Source organism: Anastrepha obliqua, chromosome 1 (genome assembly GCF_027943255.1).
Source record: "Anastrepha obliqua isolate idAnaObli1 chromosome 1, idAnaObli1_1.0, whole genome shotgun sequence".
Lineage (NCBI taxonomy): Eukaryota > Metazoa > Arthropoda > Insecta > Diptera > Tephritidae > Anastrepha > Anastrepha obliqua.
The window spans coordinates 51,486,778-51,505,081 of NC_072892.1; the positions used below are offsets into that span (position 1 = coordinate 51,486,778).

Genomic DNA, 18,304 nt, shown 5'->3' on the forward strand with positions numbered 1-18,304 from the left:
ACATTCAACGTTTTCTAATTAAAATAAAAGCGAACAAGTCAGCTTAAAAATCTACAAGTGCACGAAAATTGAGCAGTAGGAAGCAAGGATGTGTTTGACATTCGTCAAAAAGTTGGTCCATCAGATACTTAGCTACAGGAAGTAGGTACTAATTTAACGCTGGCATCGCGAAGTGTCCAACTTTGTACAGCATAAGTAAGTGCGCTTGTGTGAAAATTTATTAGCCTGTAATGAAGTGCTCCTTTCAATTGCTATTTTCAATATTACGCTATATTTTTTATTGTTGCAGCTTGACACATTTACCCTACCCCTACAGTGGCTGAGACTGCCCATTAGAGTAATTAGTCTGCTATCGATAATACCAATGTTTTAATTGTACCACCATTAATACTTAATTGTTGGTAGTTCGACTTAATTTATTAGTATTTTAATGAAGCTAAATAAGTGGTGGTAAAAATGTGGTAAACTAAATGGGATAGTGAATTGTAGAGTTGGCTGTAAGTAAATAAGTGAAGTGAAATAGGCATTATTTTTAAACTACTGAAACTACTGCCATAGACAAGCTAGCGAAATGAGTGAATGAGTAATGCATGAATGGTAAACTTCTTATATCTACGAGTATATATGTAGAATAAAAGGTGAAGTGAAAATAAATCCAGTAATTTTTGCATAACAAGGACTTTATTCAACATAATTGGAATGATCCAATTTAGGTCAAGTGGGTTTTTTTTATAGATAAAGTGTTGCCATTTTGTAGGAATTACCATTATGCCTCGCACATACACCCCATGACAAAACAGCAAAGCACATCAACATTTTGAGTAGTTTAAACTATTTCCCTTTTCTATTTTTTTGATTTAATATACATTACCTATTTCGCATACAAGTATACCTGTACTTTATTATCTAACAAAAACAATTTAAATCCAATTTTCAAATTTTATATTCACTTTTCTTTTGGTCATTTCGTCGCTGTCGTTTAGAGCCCGTGCATTTCCGAATCGTAGTCACATAGCAACCTATTCGGTTATGGCGGCCGCTTAGTTGTCTTCATAAAAATAATATTGTAATAATGAACCAATTTAGGTCGAGCTTCATATCCACTTTTTAATATGGAGTGCATTTGTATGCCTCCTGCGATTGTCAGATGCTGTCTAAAACACACTCGGAGGTTTCTCAATTATCTGTAAAAGGGCGACCGATAACAGCAAAACAATTTGTGTCTAGTTTTGTATGGTAAATTTTTTGCGAGTTTACACTCACTTGAAAATAAATATAATTAAGTTATGTATACACATAACTTACACTGGCGTTGCTGTTGGAGAGACAAATGCAAAGCATTTACTTCTTCTCAGCAAGAAAATAATTTAAAAAAATAAAAGGAATTTTTTAGCAACTTCAAACTTGCAATTTATTACTCTAAAATTTAATAGGCCACAACACTGCATAGCAAGAATTTTTCTAAAAAATCTAATGAAAAACCAGAGTTTTGATGGAAAATTCTTGGGATTTTTCCAATTTTAGCATAAAGTTTGAAGCTCGAATGTAATTGTTTTATTAGTAGGTGAGCAACTAAGTTCCCGCTATTTGTCAATATATGCCGCCAGCAGTATGTGCTATTCGATTCTAACATAACCTAAATGTCATAAACCAAGCCTAGACATATGACAAACAAACTACTTCGACATATTAGTGATTTTTTTTTGGTATCATATATTTTTGGTTTTGCGAAAATGTCTGATTTTGTGCCGAATATGCGTCATTTGCGGGAGGTGTAGAGTTTCTTCTTTCATTCGAAAAGAACGGCGGCTGAAGCGCATCGAGAGCTACAAAAAGTTTATGGGACTTTACTGCTTTAAGTGAAACAAAGTGCCGAGATTGGTTCCGCCGCCTCAAAGATTCTGATTTTAATGTTGACGACTGTCCGCGTGAAGCAAGGCCAGAAACCTTCGAAGACGCTGAGTTGGAGGCATTGCTCAATGAGGATCCATGTCAAACGCAAGAAGAGCTAGAGTTTGCTTCAGTATTAGGAGTTACCCGTTAATCCATTTCCAAGCGATTGCATGCTTTGGGAATGATTCAGAAACAGGGGACTTGGGTTCCTTATGAGTTAAAACCAAGGGATGTTGAACGTCGTTTTTTCGTCTGTGAACAACTGCTCCAGCGCCAAAAAAGGAAGGGTTTTCTTCAGCGCATCGTGACGAGTGATGAAAAACGGATTCATTACAGCAATCTAAAGAAAAGAAAGTCATGGGAACTGCCCGGGCATGCTTCTACGTCGTCGCCTCGGCCGAATATTCACGCTGCGAAGGTTATGCTATGTATTATATTTGGTGGGACAAAGTTGGTACTATTTATTAGAATTGTTAAAACCAAGCGAAACCATCACTGGTGGTCGGTATCGACTTCAATTGAGGCGATTGAGCCGAGCACTACGCGAGAAGCGGCCGCAATACGCGGAGAGGCATGAAAAAGTGATTCTAGAGCATGACAACGCTCGACCTCACGTTGCCAAACCCGTTGAAACCTACCTGGAAACACTGAAATGGGAGATTCTACCCCACCCGCCATATTCTTCAGATATTGCGCCGTCCGATTATAACCTGTTCCGATCGATGGCACATGGTCTAGCTGACCAGCAGTTCCATTCATTTGAAGACATCAAAAAATGGCTTGTTCCGTGGATAGCCTCAAAATATGGACAGTTTTACCACGATGGTATACGAGATTTACCTGAAAGATAGAAAAAAGTAATAGCCAGCGATGGGCAATACTTTCAATGATTCACTTGTAACCATTTTTTTTCAGAACAAAGTTCTTAGAACTTAGTTGTGCACCTAATACGGCGGCCGCCGTAGTCGAATGGGTTGGTGCGTGACTACCATTCGGAATTCACAGAGAGAAGGTAGGTTCGAATCTCGGTGAAACCAAAATTAATAAAAACATTTTTCTAATAGCGGTCGCCCCTCGGCAGGCAATGGCAAACCTCCGAGTGTATTTCTGCTATGAAAAAGCTCCTCATAAAAATGTCTGCCGTTCGGAGTCGGCTTGAAACTGTAGGTCCCTCCATTTGTGAAACAACATAAAGACGCACACCACAAATAGGGGGAGGAGCTCGGCCAAACACCCAAAAACAAAGGGTGTACGCGCCAATTATATTTATATATACCATATATATTAGATTATAGCTCATAACTTTATAAAAAATTTGTGAAAAATTAATGAAACGAAAAGTAGTCAAAAGTGACTAAAATAATAACCAATGAGCTATCATTCATCGCGGACTGTGCGGAGAAATTGTGGACCATAGATTTTCTTGACCTTAAGCTGTTAACTGCAACGTGCATTGCAGCTTATTCGACTTGAAAGAGATTTTACCACTAATTCTGACGTCTAGTTGTTCAGAGTCAACTTTAATCGCCAGGTAGGGCAGGCCAAGACATCAGCACAGCCTAATAAATTAAACGAAAAGAAGAGGAATTACAAGTGAGAAAAGAAGAGGACGTACAAGTGCGAAAAGAAGCAAGTGAAAGCAAGAAATAAAGCTGCATTTTGTGGCTTCATTATCATTCGCGCTTTCACTATTTAACCCTCCGTTGGATACCTTTTTTAAAACCTTCGGTTGGGCACCCAGGTCTGGCTTTTTTCGTCCTATTAGAGAATCCTTTTTAAAAGTTTATATCCATAAATCGATAGAAAATTAAATTTTAGGAGGTTATCTGGAAGCTCAAGTCGTTAGCTATAACAGAAATATGTTAAATTCACGACCAAAGCTGAAAAAGTCTGGCTATGCCCGGGTACCGAACTGATGGTCAAAACGCACCACTTCATTTTAACTATTCTCTTTAATTTAATAATCAATATTCACGTATTGATTCACAATAAAGGAAACTTTGCGTCCAAAGGTTTGTTTATTTCTTCCGCTACCCCTATTTAAAATAGCTGATTCTGTCCAATCGGCCAAGAACAAAGTGGCGGTCTGCTGATGACGCTACCTTTGTATTATCTATGTCGTAGCTACCATCAGTGGTGCCAGATTGTGGGAAATTACGTTATATGAAGGTTACCTTGCAACAAACATTATTAAAAGGGGCAAATTTATATTTATGGATTTAAAACTCTCTTGCACAATAAATCATTCATTCTGTGCACTCGAACTGCACTATCAATCAATATTTTCACTCGCACTGCATTTTAATGACAATTACTTATAGACACATAAACAAAAGGGCATAAAGTCCGGTTTTCTGCAATCCCGTGGAAATCTCGTTAGAAATATTGCAATGTCCAAATGCATTTTTTTTTTAAGTTAATGATATCAACGATGGTTATGAATGCGAAGAAATCTTGTCAAATTTAAGTTTGGAGGATAGAGTTGTATTCAAAGAAAAGTGTATATGTTTTTACAAAGACTATATTTTTGATATAATTCCACGTTTGCTTTTGATAACATTTTCGAAGACACCTCTACACAGATCCAAGTGTTGGTATCCATTTATCGAAAAGCAATAGCGTAAAGTTTTTTGCAGTAAAAAATGTGAAAAAAAAAATATCTGCAACGTTGGCCAAAATTAATCAACCATTTTGTTTTTGAAAAGTATTAAAAAAGTTACTGGTAATGAAAAATGGGTGTATTTCTCCAATCCCAAGCATAAACGATCGTATGGTCCCCCCGGCCACAAGCCAAAAACAACGGCCAAACCAAATCGCTTCGGCCACAAGGCAATGCTGTGTGTTTTCTGGGATCAGCGTGGTATGATTTGGTACGAGCTGCTCGTAGTAAAACCAGGTGAAACAGTTGACGGTACACGCTACCAACGACAATTGGCCGATTTGAACAGCGCTATACACCGAAAACGCGCAGAATATGCCGATCGGCGTCACAAAGTAATTTTTCTTGATGACAATGCACCGCCACATGCACCGCCCCATCGAACATGGGCGACCCGGGCATTGGTGGAGACGTACGATTGAGAATCGCTGGTGCACGCGGCTTACTCACCAGACTTGGCGCCTTCCGATTATCATTTGTTTGCATCGATGGGCCACGCACTTTCCGAGCAGCGCTTCAATTCTCACGAAGAAGCCAAAAAATGGCTCGATGATTGGTTTGCGGCCAAAGACGGCCAATTTGTTTATCGCGGCATTCACAAATTACCTGAGAGATGGGAAAAATGAGGCGCTAGCGATGGCTATTATTTTGAAGATTAAATTTGTAACCATTTTTTTGTTAATAAACGTGTGAAATTGAAAAAAAAAAGTATTTCCACTGCGACTCACTGTTTGTCTGTTTGTATACTGTAGGTATCGAGTTCGTAGTGTTAAATATGATTTACATAGGACGCCATTTGCGAAAATAAAGTAAATCTTCCAACAGAGTGATTAATTTGGCGCCACTTTATACATGTGAATGTTCCTGTTTGCGGCAGAAAACTGTGTTTCAAACTTTTTGGGAATTTTTTGGATTTGTTTCAATGTCTTGAAAGTCTAGCACCACTAACCACCGTCTGCTTTAAAGAAAAAATAGGGTTAGAATAGAGTCATTCTTCCCCTACTCAGTTAAAAGTTAATGCTTTTTTTGAAAGTATGATTTGAGGCAGTACTATACAGATCACTATGACGATGCAAGAGCACGAAACTGCTTTTCTGCTCAATGACTCTCTTATCCTTAGAGCCGCATATTGCATACCCATACTAACCATGAACACTTATATTATGTTCAAAATGGCATTCATTCATTTAGTTGCTATAGTGCGGACTACAGGCTTGCACTGCAAAAATCCAGTGCTCTAGTTTTTATACTAACTGCATGAACTCATTTAATTATGCAAGCTAAATTAATTAATAACAAAATAATATTAATCAAAATGTACATAAAGAATAAACAATGCGGCTTTTGAGTTAGGCAAATATATTTTTCGAAATTTTCATAATTTATTATGTCCAACAGCCGTACGAACTCAATAGACTCCTGTACTGGACTTTAAATATTTTTAATTTATATAATTAAAAAGTTGTGCGAAACTCTAACACTGCGGGGCAAAATCCACTAATTTAGTTGTGTTAAATAAAACGGCAATGTATTATTTAAATCGACCTCTGCTCCTAGCTTTGAAAATAAAATGAGTTCAATTAAAAAACGCACACAACGATATACAACGATATACGATATATATATATATATATATATCTGTGTGTGTGTGTGTGTGTGTGTGTGTGTGTGTGTGATAAAAATTGCTGTTGGTAATTAATACAGGGTAGTCCATGTAGCAATTAGATTTTAGAAAATCTACTACTTCACGAACTTTAAGAGTAAAAATATCATCCGTGATGTATCAGAAAGTTAATTTTTGAATTGAAAATAAGACCGATTTTTGCTTGTAAAAAGTTGGAAAGTACAGTTTGTCAATAAAGTATTTTCACATTTATTAATCTTAAATAATATGAAAAAATGGTTACAAGTGAATCATTGAGGGATGGCCTATCACTGGCTACTACTTTTTCCCATCTTTATGGTAGATCTCGTATACCGTCGCGGTAAAACTGTTCATCTTTTGAGGTTATCCACGGATCTAGCCATATTTTAATGTCTTTATATGAATGGAACTGCTGGTCAGGTAAACTATGTGCCATCGATCGGCACAGGTGATAATCGGACGGCGCAATATCTGGAGAATATGGGGAGTGGGGTAGGATTTCCCATTCCAGTGTTACCAGGTAGGTTTCAACGCTCGGTCTCGCGTTGCCATGCTGTAGAATCACTTTTTCATGCCTCTCCGCGTATTGCGGCCGCTTCGGGCAGTGCTCGGCTCAATCGCCTCAATTGAAGTCGATACCGATCACCAGTGATAGTTTCGCTTGGTTTTAATAATTCATAATAAATAACACCAACTTGATCCCACCAAGTACATAGCATAACCTTCGAAGCGAGAATATTCGGCCGAGACGACGATGTAGAAACATGACCGGGCAGTCCCCATGACTTTCTTTTCTTTGGATTACTGTAATGAATCCACTTTTCATCACCCGTCACGATGAGATGAAGAGAAGCCTTCCTTTACTGCCGCTGGAGCAGTGGTTTACAGGCGAAAAAACGACGTTCAACATCCCTTTGTTTTAACTCATAAGGAACCCAAGTCCCCTGTTTCTGAATCATTCCAAAAGCATGTAACCGCTTGGAAATGAATTGGCGGATAACTCCTAATACTGAAGCAAACTCTTCTTGCGTTTGACACGGATCCTCATTGAGCAATGCTTCCAACTCAGCGTCTTCGAAGGTTTTTGGCCTTCCTTCACCCGTACGGTCGCCCACATTAAGATCACCGTCTTTGAAGCGACGGAACCAATGTCGGCACGTTGTTTCACTTAAAGCAGCATCTGCATAAATTTTTTATAGCTCTCGACGCGCTTCAGACGCCGTTTTTTTCGAATGAAGGAGGAAAATCAACACTTCCCGCAAATGACGATTATTCGGCATAAAATCAGACATTTTCACATAACCAAAAGTATATGATACCAAAACAAAATCACGAATGTGTCGAAACAGTTTGTTACCATAGGTCTAAGCTTGGTTTATGACATTTAGGTTATGTTAGAATCGACTAGCACACACTGCTGGCGGCATCTATTGATAAATAGCGGGAATTAAGTTGCGCACCTAATAAATATAATACTCCACCCTTCCTGTGCTTTGAATGGCTACCTCCACACTTTATTGGGGCAGAGAGCAAATACTTCTTTCGAGCAACTCGTGAAGTATAATTGTACTTTTGCAAAATTTGGAGCAGAGACTTTGAGAAACTTCGACTTCCCATACTAATCTTTAAGCTCACTCGCAAGATTTAAAATTAAATTGTTTTCTCAACAAACCTACAAACCTATAGAAACCAACAGCCTTTTTTTTCATTTTTGTGACGATTTATAAAGCTAAAATAGTTTGTGAGATTTAATAAAACATTCCTGGTAACTGTTGCCCACTTTTCCCAATTGTACTATTTAATTATAATAGGTCGAATGAGTCACCAATGGTATCCGTTTTCCAGACATTTGTACGCTCTTTATAATTTACACACCGTAATCTCTATTGTCTACCTTGAAACTTGAAATCTCACTCTTTAATACTATTTTTTATTTATTTATTTATCCAGAGCATTCAGATACGTTTAAAGAGTTTAAGAGAGTTTTAAGAAAAAATCGAAGTTGCCATTGAAGGAATTGAACTTCACAAGAACGCACCCAATAATTTAGTTGATTGAATGAGCTACCGTGAAGCCATCCTTTTAAGTAATTTGAATGAAGTTCTGTTTCATGTTTAATATGATAGCAAGGTTTATACTTTCGAATGAAAAACCAAAATCATTGAAAAATATTATGCATTTTTTACGCTGCCCCGAACGACAGATGGTTTTTTTTAAGAGGAGCTTTTCATGATAGAAATATACTCGGAGGTATTTTATTCATAACCGAAATTAAATAAAGTTCCCAACGTTAAGTGGACCACCCTGTTGTATGCATTCACGCTCAGCACACGCATATTCACATATATGCACGCGTGTACCATCTCGTGTAAACTTCCATTTTTGTTAGCGTAAAATATGCACGAAGCTGCCAGCACTTACAGTGCAGAAAATGGCATTAAAACTTTGTTTAATCGCACCAAAAATACACATTTGGTTAAATTCGAGGGATGGGTTTTTAGTTTGCGGCTGTTCAGCGCGTTCAAACATAATTTAGCAACTATTTAGCTGCATCCCTTGGTGTTAAATAGTTTCAGATTTTTTAGCAACAAAACAAATTTTAGCAGCTGTTCAGTAATGTTTAACGTCATTCGAAACTTTTAAATAGTTAACTGGGGACATTTTTGCAAATATTGTTGTGGAGACAGATTAATTTCTGGCATTATAACTTTAAAATTAAAATATAAAGTAAGTGGTTTTATTAAAAATAATATAAAGTGATCCTATATGTGTGATTGGGGATTTCTCAAACAACTTTGTATCGCATTTTGGCTGAGTTTTTGGGTCTTTGAGCCACTGAGATAGCTAACTGACAGATCGATCGAATGGAGTAGCTTAAGGAAATCATTTAAAATTTTCGGACGGCTCATTCAAAATCTTAATCTTTCAGGAAGACTAGACGAGGCATTTTGCATATAAGCCCGAAACTAGGAGTTAAAGTACAGAATGTCATCAAAGAAGGATCATACCAAAAGAATCTTAAAAAAAATCAAAAGTGAAGATTATGGTTATTTATTTTAACAATTCTTAAAGGAATTTCGTACAAATACCATAATTTTTTCCATTATGCTAAACTGTACTAGAGAGCTGACGGCTTGAAATGTCTTTTCATTTTCTGTCTTTATATTGAGAAATTCGAAACACTCCATTTGTTTGTATTGAAGTTTCCCCCTGTAATTTTCAAACGATTAAATACTGTAGATGGCCGTGGATCCTAGGTTTGTCAGATATTCACTGAAGAAGGCTGTGGCTGAGAAAGTGTTCCTGCCTGCTGCGAGAGAAGTCAGAAGAAGGAGACCCCACGCACCTCCCATGTATTCTCATTAGGTGGAAGGTCGGTCGAGATAAATGAGAGACCTAGTTCTGTTTTCAATCACTCCAGGCCCTACCACTCTAGTTATCTCACAAGTACACTGCTTGGGCGATTTTCCGAAATTTATCTGTGTGCTACATTAAAGAAATCATTTTTGTAAAGTAAGGTAAAATAGATAATTATAGGCTGTAATACTCTGTGTGAATCCCTGACCCATAACATCATCATCATCATTGCCTTTATTTCCCATTGACGCATATGGTTTTAATAAAGTATTGCCGCCTGGTACTGTTTTTGGCTAGCAATTTTAGTACGTTTCACGATTTCCCTCATTCATCGACTTCTTTTTTTCTGTCTGTAGCGATCTTCTGCATGCAGTCTTAAGTCGGCTCCTCTTGGGGCTTCCAATCAAGAGCTTGTCGACAGACTCCCGTTGAATCTTTTCGCAGTTTTTGGTCTATCCACCTTCATTTTCGGAATTTAATGTGGTTGGGCATTGATTGCAATATACTGAGTTGATATTTGATTTAAATAGTCTAATTTTTGTTTGGAATGATATTTGTGAGTTCCGGATTTTTAACCGCAACTCAGCTTTCTTTATAAGATCAGCTTAAAAGACACATTGTTATACTTATCATCGTAAACCATCAGTGAAAATAGCCACTGATTCTTTGTCAAGGTTCTTAATTGTAATTGTGATCAAGGAGAACTCTCAGAGGTCGAAGGCTATTGCGATGCTGATTATGGTGGTAATTTGAACACAGCTTAAACTGTAACTGGCGATGTTTACCTACTTCAGGGTGGTGCAGTATCATGGGTTTCGATACTGCAGAAGCGTATTACCTTGTCAACTACTGAATCCGAATTCGGGCAATGGTTGCAGCTTCCAAGGAAGCAACTTAGCTGAAGAGTTTACTACGTGAGTCTTATTCAAGTCTTTCACGAGTTTCTTTGAAAAAGCATATAATATATAATATCCTTTGATTCCGCGAGAGAGCAAAGGGCCACTTTTTCCATGTTCCAAATTTAGTCCTCCTTTTCATGCCATGTCAAATTTGAAGCGATTTGTTTTATCTGGAGCTTATTTGTTGCGGTTTCGTTAATAGTATCAGGTTTGAGATTACCAAGTCATTAGCCTACCTTTCCGATTTTGGTGCCGAGCTTTCAGCTAAGGCCCCAGATTTGCTTCCAAAATGTTTGGCTTGTTGGGTGGGAAAGTTATACCGTCTTTACTCGGTCATCAGAGCCTCGTCCGTTTTAAACAGCGGATACCACGTGAAGATTAGGTTAACGGTTAAAGATAGGCTGTATATTCACGTCACAAACCCCATTTTCCCGTTTTAATTTGCCATTGATATTTATGAAGGGACGGTGCAATAGAGTTGTAAAAGCCTTGTTGGAGATAGGGTAATCGCCAAGATGATATGATGAGCATGGATGCTGCCTTTGCAACCTTTCTAGTCTGATATTGCATACCTTCCTTGTATTGTATACATTTCTTCTTTGCCTCCGCAGTGTATAAGCAATGCATTGTGTGTGGTTTAAAGCCCCAAACGACATCCATCGGGAGACTTCCACCACCTTCCTAAACTCTTGAATACCGAATTTCGTTGTCGGAGTCCAACCATCACCTCTTACAGACGAAGAGTTTCAGCTGCCCCGCGAGATCCCCGTATCTTTAGCTCAATTTCGTTCTTGATATGACAGCTCAGGGTGAGCTTTAGCTTCGTCCGCAATCCTCCTCCAACCTGCATGGCTCATAGCAATAGACTACCAGCTACTAACTCATAACTTTTTCAGGTCGGCTATGATTTGGTCAAGTCAGGTTGGCCTTGGACTTTCTCGAGCCCGAGTTGTTAGAGAATTTGTTGTTTGTTGGTGCACAGTGCATCCTAACCATCGAAGCCTTTGGGATTTAATATGTTTAACGAGACAAGGGCATACAACTCATCGCTGTAGCGTATTCGGTACACTTCATCGTTGCAGCGTATAGAGCAAAACACCCTTCGGAGCACTTTTCGCTCGAACACTCAGCACCGGCAGTATAAGTATAGGGTGGACCATGTAAAATTTGCTTTTTGAATCGACTAGAAAAAGAAACTAATCAATATTTTATCAAACTTTTTATTTTTATTTTGAAGATCCAACATTGCCATTTATGAATGAAAAATAATATCGTTCAAATGACTGCCACGACTGGCTTTACAGTACGCCATTCGATCAACCCAATTTTTAAGCACATTTTCATAAATAGCAACTTCGATTTCGTGTTTTAAAGCATCAATCGTCTCTGGATGGTTCGCATAGCATTTGTCCTTAACGGCTTTCCACAAAAAGTAGTCCAGCGGGCTCAAATCACAGCTCCGAGGCGGCCAATTGATATCGGAATTTTGGCTGATTATTCGGTTTTCAAAAACGGTAGCCAAAAGTTCGAGTGTAACTTTGGCAGTGTGACAAGTTGCACCATCCTGTTGAAACCAAATGTCGTCCATGTCATCCTCTTCAATTTTTGGAAACAACTCGTTGAGCATGTCACGGTAACGCTCGCCATTTACTGTAACCGCGGCTCCTCGCTCATTTTCGAACAAAAATGGCCCGATGATGCCGCCAGACCAAAAACCGCACCAAACAGTGACTCGTTGTGGATGCATTTGCTTCTCTACAGTAACGTGTGGATTTTCTGAGCCCCAAACCCGACAATTTTGCTTATTGACGTAGCCACCGATGTGAAAATCAGAAAAGTAGAAGATGACTCACCACTTTGGAAATAGGTTTTCAATATTTCCCAATTTTGTTCAAGCGTATAGGGTCCCATTTGTGTTACCATTCTCAAAAAAAAGCAAACGCTATATGGCCCACCCTGTATTATTGGCAGGCTACACCGAACTGGCAGGTTTTAATAAACTGCTACAACAACAACAACAACGTACTTGGTTAATTAAGTGGGCAGGTAACAAACTCATTAAAATAAATAAATAATTGGCTCGTACACTTCTGTTAGGTGTTTGGCCGAGCTCCTCCTCCTATTTGTGGTGTGCGTCTTGGTGTTGTTCCACAAATGGAGGGACCTACAGTTTCAAGCCGACTCCGAACGGCAGATATTTTTATGAGGAGCTTTTTCATGGCAGAAATACACTCGGAGGTTTGCCATTGCCTGCCGAGGGGCGACCGCTATTAGAAAAATGTTTTTATTAATTTTGCTTTCACCGAGATTCGAACCAACGACCTCTCAGTGAATTCCGAATGGTGATCACGCACCAACCCATTCGGCTACGGCAGCCGCCTAACAAACTCATTAGTATCTGTTAATTTGTGAATAAACTACTTATCTGACATTAACAAGTATTGCTTAAAAGGGGTGGGGCAATTTAGTTTCTGAAATATATCAATGAAGAACTAACAAACTAGGAAATTAAGAAAATTTTATTATAAATCTTAACAAAATTCTTTCCCAATCCTTCCCAAGAATTTCAACGTTGGTTATACCAAAATCCTCCAAACTTAACTCGTTCTTGAGCTCCTAGGGCCACCTATGTCTCGTTAATGAATAACTAGTAATATTATATTTTGCAGAAATATTATTTTATATTTTTGATGAAAATGATATCTTAGCTTAAGTTATCAGTATTTAGTAATCAAAATGTGGCATTAGAGCCCAGCAGTTTAACTTTAATAGGCAAAATGTTTTAAGTGGGTAAAGTTTGTTTTTTTTTTGTATAGATTTTCTGAAGAATGTAGCTGAATAGGTGAGAAATCTCTTCAAAATTACTTAGATAATAAAACTGTGGTCTTAAATGAAAAAAATTCATTTGAAAGACGTTTCATTTTATTTTGTAGCCACATTTTTTAAACCCCTAATATAAAAGTTGCTTTAGTCCTATTATCACTGAAAACTCACCCAAACCAAATCAAGGGAAGAAATTAACTTAAAATCGCAATTAAGATGCCTTTCAGCATCCATTCAGCAACCATACACTAGCTTGAAAATAGTGTTGCACCAATTTCGCTAACATTTTGATTAACAACTGCAGCCGCAATTTAACGATACGCGAAGCCATTAAAGAACCACTAAAGGAGAACAAACTTGTACGTAATGAGAAGCAAGGCAGTGCTTTTGTGTATGTGTGGTTTCTGAGCAACCAAGGAGTCAAGTTGCGCGCATCCTCACAAGAATTGAAACAATAAAAATAAAAGTTTTCACCCTTACGCACTTTAAAATAAAGCCGAAGAAAGTTCAGCGACACAATATCTTTGTATTTAGGTATGCACGCAATAGTGCAGTGATGCAAACTCATGGGTGAGTAGTGTATACGGTGGGGATGCAAATTTTTACGATTTTTCCGAAACCGAGATTTTCGGGATTCAGTTATTTCAAATCCTTTTTGAACATAATTGTCAACGTAAAAGCCTTAGCGTAAACAATGCGCAAATAGAGAACGTAGCCAATCTTAAAATACTTGTTATTTGTTATTTGTAAAGATAAGTACACTTTTAAACCACACTGTTCCACACCAAGAACTAATCTCTTCACTAGGCTGAACATTTTTAAATATTTGGCATTAAAACACCTTCGTATACATCAAAAAACACTTATCAACATTACTCGATCCCTCGTATTATATAAAATTGATTTCTTCCCATTTATGGCTGGTGTGCCAAACAGCATCTTCACAATGTCTCTTATATATGAGTATGTCTTAGCTGAAACTGGTTTTCCATCTATCACTGTAAGATATCAAATAACCACTCCAAAACTTATAATCAAATTTTCAAGCACTACAAATAAACTTAAACACATTTAAAACCTCTTTTCGGCATAAACGGTCTTCCGAAATTTGGTCGGGCATACGTCGTTGTATCTACAATTGCAGCAACCTTGGTATTTCTTGTCGCCATCTTGCTCGAAAATTAGTAGTCAATGTCCTTGGAACCTGCTTCCGGCATCAACAAAAATCGACCTTCATGCTCTCCGTAAACTTAACGCAAATTCAGCAGTTTTTATACAACGTTTTATGGAAATAATTTACTCGCAATCCTTACAGGGTTGGGTATGGATTTTCACCGATGATTCATTTACTGACCATAGTGCAACTTTTGCTGTGGTAGAGAATGACGGAAGCCTAGTAACCAATGGTTGGCTGACTCCGAATAGCTCCGCCTTTTATACTCCAAGCGTCAGAGTATGCAACAAATAATAACGGGAAATTCCTAATATGTATATTATGTAATATGTACAGACAGCCTGTCAGCCTGTCTAGCACTAAAAAATATTATTAAGGGGGGAGCCTGCTTTAGAGGCTTCAAAAAATCAATCTTTTCGTGGTTTTTTTTTGGGAAGGAAAGAAATATTCGATTGAAACGAAACTTTCAGGTTTTTTTTTATATATATTTCAACAGTCTTCTCAAATTTTTTCATTAAAAAATATGTCATGTTATGCCTTAAGCATTTTGCCGAGGCGCCTCGAGTGTGCATGTATCGTGTGGCGGGAAAGATGCAGGTCGCAATTTTCATCTGAAACCAAAAACCCAAAAAAATGTTTATTCTAGTATAGTATAGCTTCTATTTAAACCAAGAAAATTAAACAAAAAGTGAGAAATTCAACAATTTTTCCCTAGTTAAAAAAAAATTCAATTTTTTGGAAAAACAAATTCACTTTAAATTGTTTAAAAAGTGGGTTAATCATAACTTTCTTAAGGTTTTTTAGGTTCAACTAGAAGAGAATTTAATTCCAAATACAATCAATGTAATCTCATTTCGATAGGACGTTTAACTTTTTCCCTATCTCTCCCGCCAATTAGGAAAAATCGTAAAAATAAAAAAACGAGAAATCGCTCTTCGAGCGATCCGGCCGCTCGTATACCTGTTCAACGCTTGTTCACAATTTCTTCTGTAACTCCGAAAATATTTTGAATTTGCTTCTGAAATTTTGAGGACACATTCTTGGATAGTTTGGGAAGACATGTATGCAAAAAAAATCGATTTTGAAGCAGGCTCCCCCTTTAATGGTAATCAGATCTTTTGTCGAATCAGGGATAAAGTTATAAAATATCCTAACAAACTAGAGCTCCTTTGGATACCTAGCCACATAGGCAACCCTAGTAATGTCAAAGCGGATGAAGCAGCCAAATATACATATTCCTACCCGTTCATCACTTTCGACATATTCTCCTTGAATAACATTCTTAAAACTATCAATCCCCATTCTTTCCACTTGAAAAAGGTTCAATGGTCTCAATTTCATAATCCGTATACCCTTATAAACCCTGATTGTAAAAAAACCCCTATTCCCAACTTCCCTTGCCAAGCAGCAAATCACAACTTTCATATATTTTTTAATCTCGTACAATTTAAAAAAATTCAGTTTTAATTCATTTTTATTTTAAAATGAAAACCCGAGTTAGCTAGTGTAACTTTTTCCCACAGAGGGATACATATAAAAATAAAAGCGTTCAAGCCTACACATATTTCTTAAAAAGTTGAAGTCAATGCTGCCTGCTTTGATTTAAAAAGTGATTTCTCTACTTCCATTTTTTATGCTACGTAAAAAATTATAAAATCCCTGCAATTTCTCACTTAAAAATATCGAAAACACGGGACCCCGAAACCCAAACACTCCGGGATTGACATCCCCAGTATACAGTTGAAACCGAACAAAGATGCAGAGTTGAGAAAGCGTGAAGAAAACCACTGCTACCAGAGTATTTGTGCTAATCTGAATAGGGGTCTACCACACTAAATTATCAAACATAGTTGAGCGTGAAACTTTAGCACAGCTCATTAATAAAATTCCGCCCTTTTAACTGCGGTTAGTTTAAGTTATATTTGTTGTTGTTGCACATAGTTATTTTTATGTCCACACAAGCACGCACACGCACACGGCATTACTGCAAATGACAGGTTAATACATAAGAGCAGCGCACTCTCATTTCACTACACTCTGTCAGCGACCAAGTACTCGTATTCTTGTGGTTCTCAAGTCGCTGGTATTTTTTTTAATTTTTTTTTTTATTTTTTTTGTTTTTTGGTTTGCAAAGTGGGTATTACGTCTAGTATTATGTGCTTTATATTTAGGTAGTACCGTTGTATATGCGGAAACAGAAATTTTATGGCTGAATTTTTAGTGCTCACATTTTTTCACTAATTACCCACTTATGGTTATACTTTCAGGAATTACTTGCTGCGTAAGCGCCTTTCGAAAGGACCCAATAAGATTGTGCTTTCCGCTGATGATTTTGTCTTCCCAGTTGATTCGCGTAGGGTAAGTAAAAGTGTTTGTTTTTTTGCTTTTATTGTAGCAGAAAATGCTTCTAAAAGTGTGAAGATTCTGCTGGAACGCCTAGTGCAATGCTTTTATTTGCGCTCAAGGGGAGCTAGTTGTAAAATTAGAAGAAATTTTATGCACACAAATGGATGCTCCTGTATACTAAATAAGAATATGAAAGTACTGAGGCATCTGCTTTGGGTGTTCCATGGAAAAACGACATGAGCGCGCATTTATTATTTTATTTTTTTTTTTTTTTTGATATTTGAAAAAAAAATTTAAATCGGCAAAAGTAGCAATTTAAAAATAAGTATTCATTTGTTGTTTTTGGTTTTCAAAATTTTTTTTTCGTTATAAGTACATATGTAGTACTCCTAGAACTACAAACATGAATACAAGTACGAATTAAATTCGATCTTTATTTCGATGCTTGAACGAGGACGGTTCAAGAACTACCTGAGGGAAGTTGGTGTTATCTTCGTGTGCTGCAATCGATCAAACGACGGCAAAATAAATTTCAGACTAATTGAGAGGTTAGTTTGGGTTTGGCAGCTATTCGAGTAAGACGTGTTTCGCGATTTTCGCTAAGATGGAAAAAGAGCAGACTCGTTCGGTAATTAGTTTTTTGTTTTTGGATGCGAAAAAATGTGAGGAAATAAAAGCAAAATTGGTTGCTGCCTACGGAAATGCTTCGCGATCTATGACCACATTTAGATATTGGTGCAACGAATTCAAACGTTGGCAAACATTCGTTTTTAATGAGGAGCGACCAGGGCGCCCGTCAATCGTGGTTACCGAGGAAATCATTCAAAAAGTCCACGACATAATTATCGTTGATCGACGAACGAAAGTGCGCGAAGTAACAGAGACCATAGGTGTGTCGACCGGAACGGCAATTAATATTTTACATGATAAGTTGGCAATGGAAAAATTGTCGGCCCGATGGATGCCACGATTGCTCATGGTGGACAAAAAGCGGTTGCGACTGTTAACTTCGAAGCAGTGTTTGGAGCAATTTAAGCGAGATCCGAAGGAATTTTTGCGTCGAGCTGTCACCGTTGATGAAACCTGGATTCATCATTACCCACCAGAAACTAAGCAAAAATCAAAACAATGGATTTCTCCCGGTGAATCAGCTTCAAAGAAGGCGAAGACAGTACCATCGGCCGAAAACATCATGACGACGATTTTTTTGGATGCGAACGGCGTCATCCTCATGGATTGTTTAGAAAAAGGAAGAACGATCACTATACAATACTACAGGGAGTTATTGGACCGCTTTTACAAAAAATTTAACGAGACACGGCCGCATTGGGCGAAAGTGAAGGTTCTGTTTCACCATGATAACGCACCAATACATTCATTCGGAGTTGTAGCCGCCAAACTGCATGAATTGCGTTATGAAGTGCTACCGCACTCCCCATTCAACCGATATAGCTCCCTGCAAATTTTTCTTGTTCCCTAACATAAAGAAATAGCTAGCGAGAAAAAAA

The 18,304-nt window shown here is 37.7% G+C and overlaps 1 protein-coding gene across 1 annotated transcript in view; it reads left to right on the forward strand.

Moving 5' to 3' along the window:
• The window catches only part of LOC129251487 (uncharacterized), a 163,137-nt gene that overhangs the window by 131,292 nt on the left and 13,541 nt on the right, over nt 1-18,304 (forward strand). Inside the window, exon 4 of the mRNA XM_054890838.1 lies at nt 16,718-16,808. Coding sequence (XP_054746813.1) covers nt 16,718-16,808 — 91 coding nt within the window. The remainder of the gene's footprint in view (nt 1-16,717; nt 16,809-18,304) is intronic.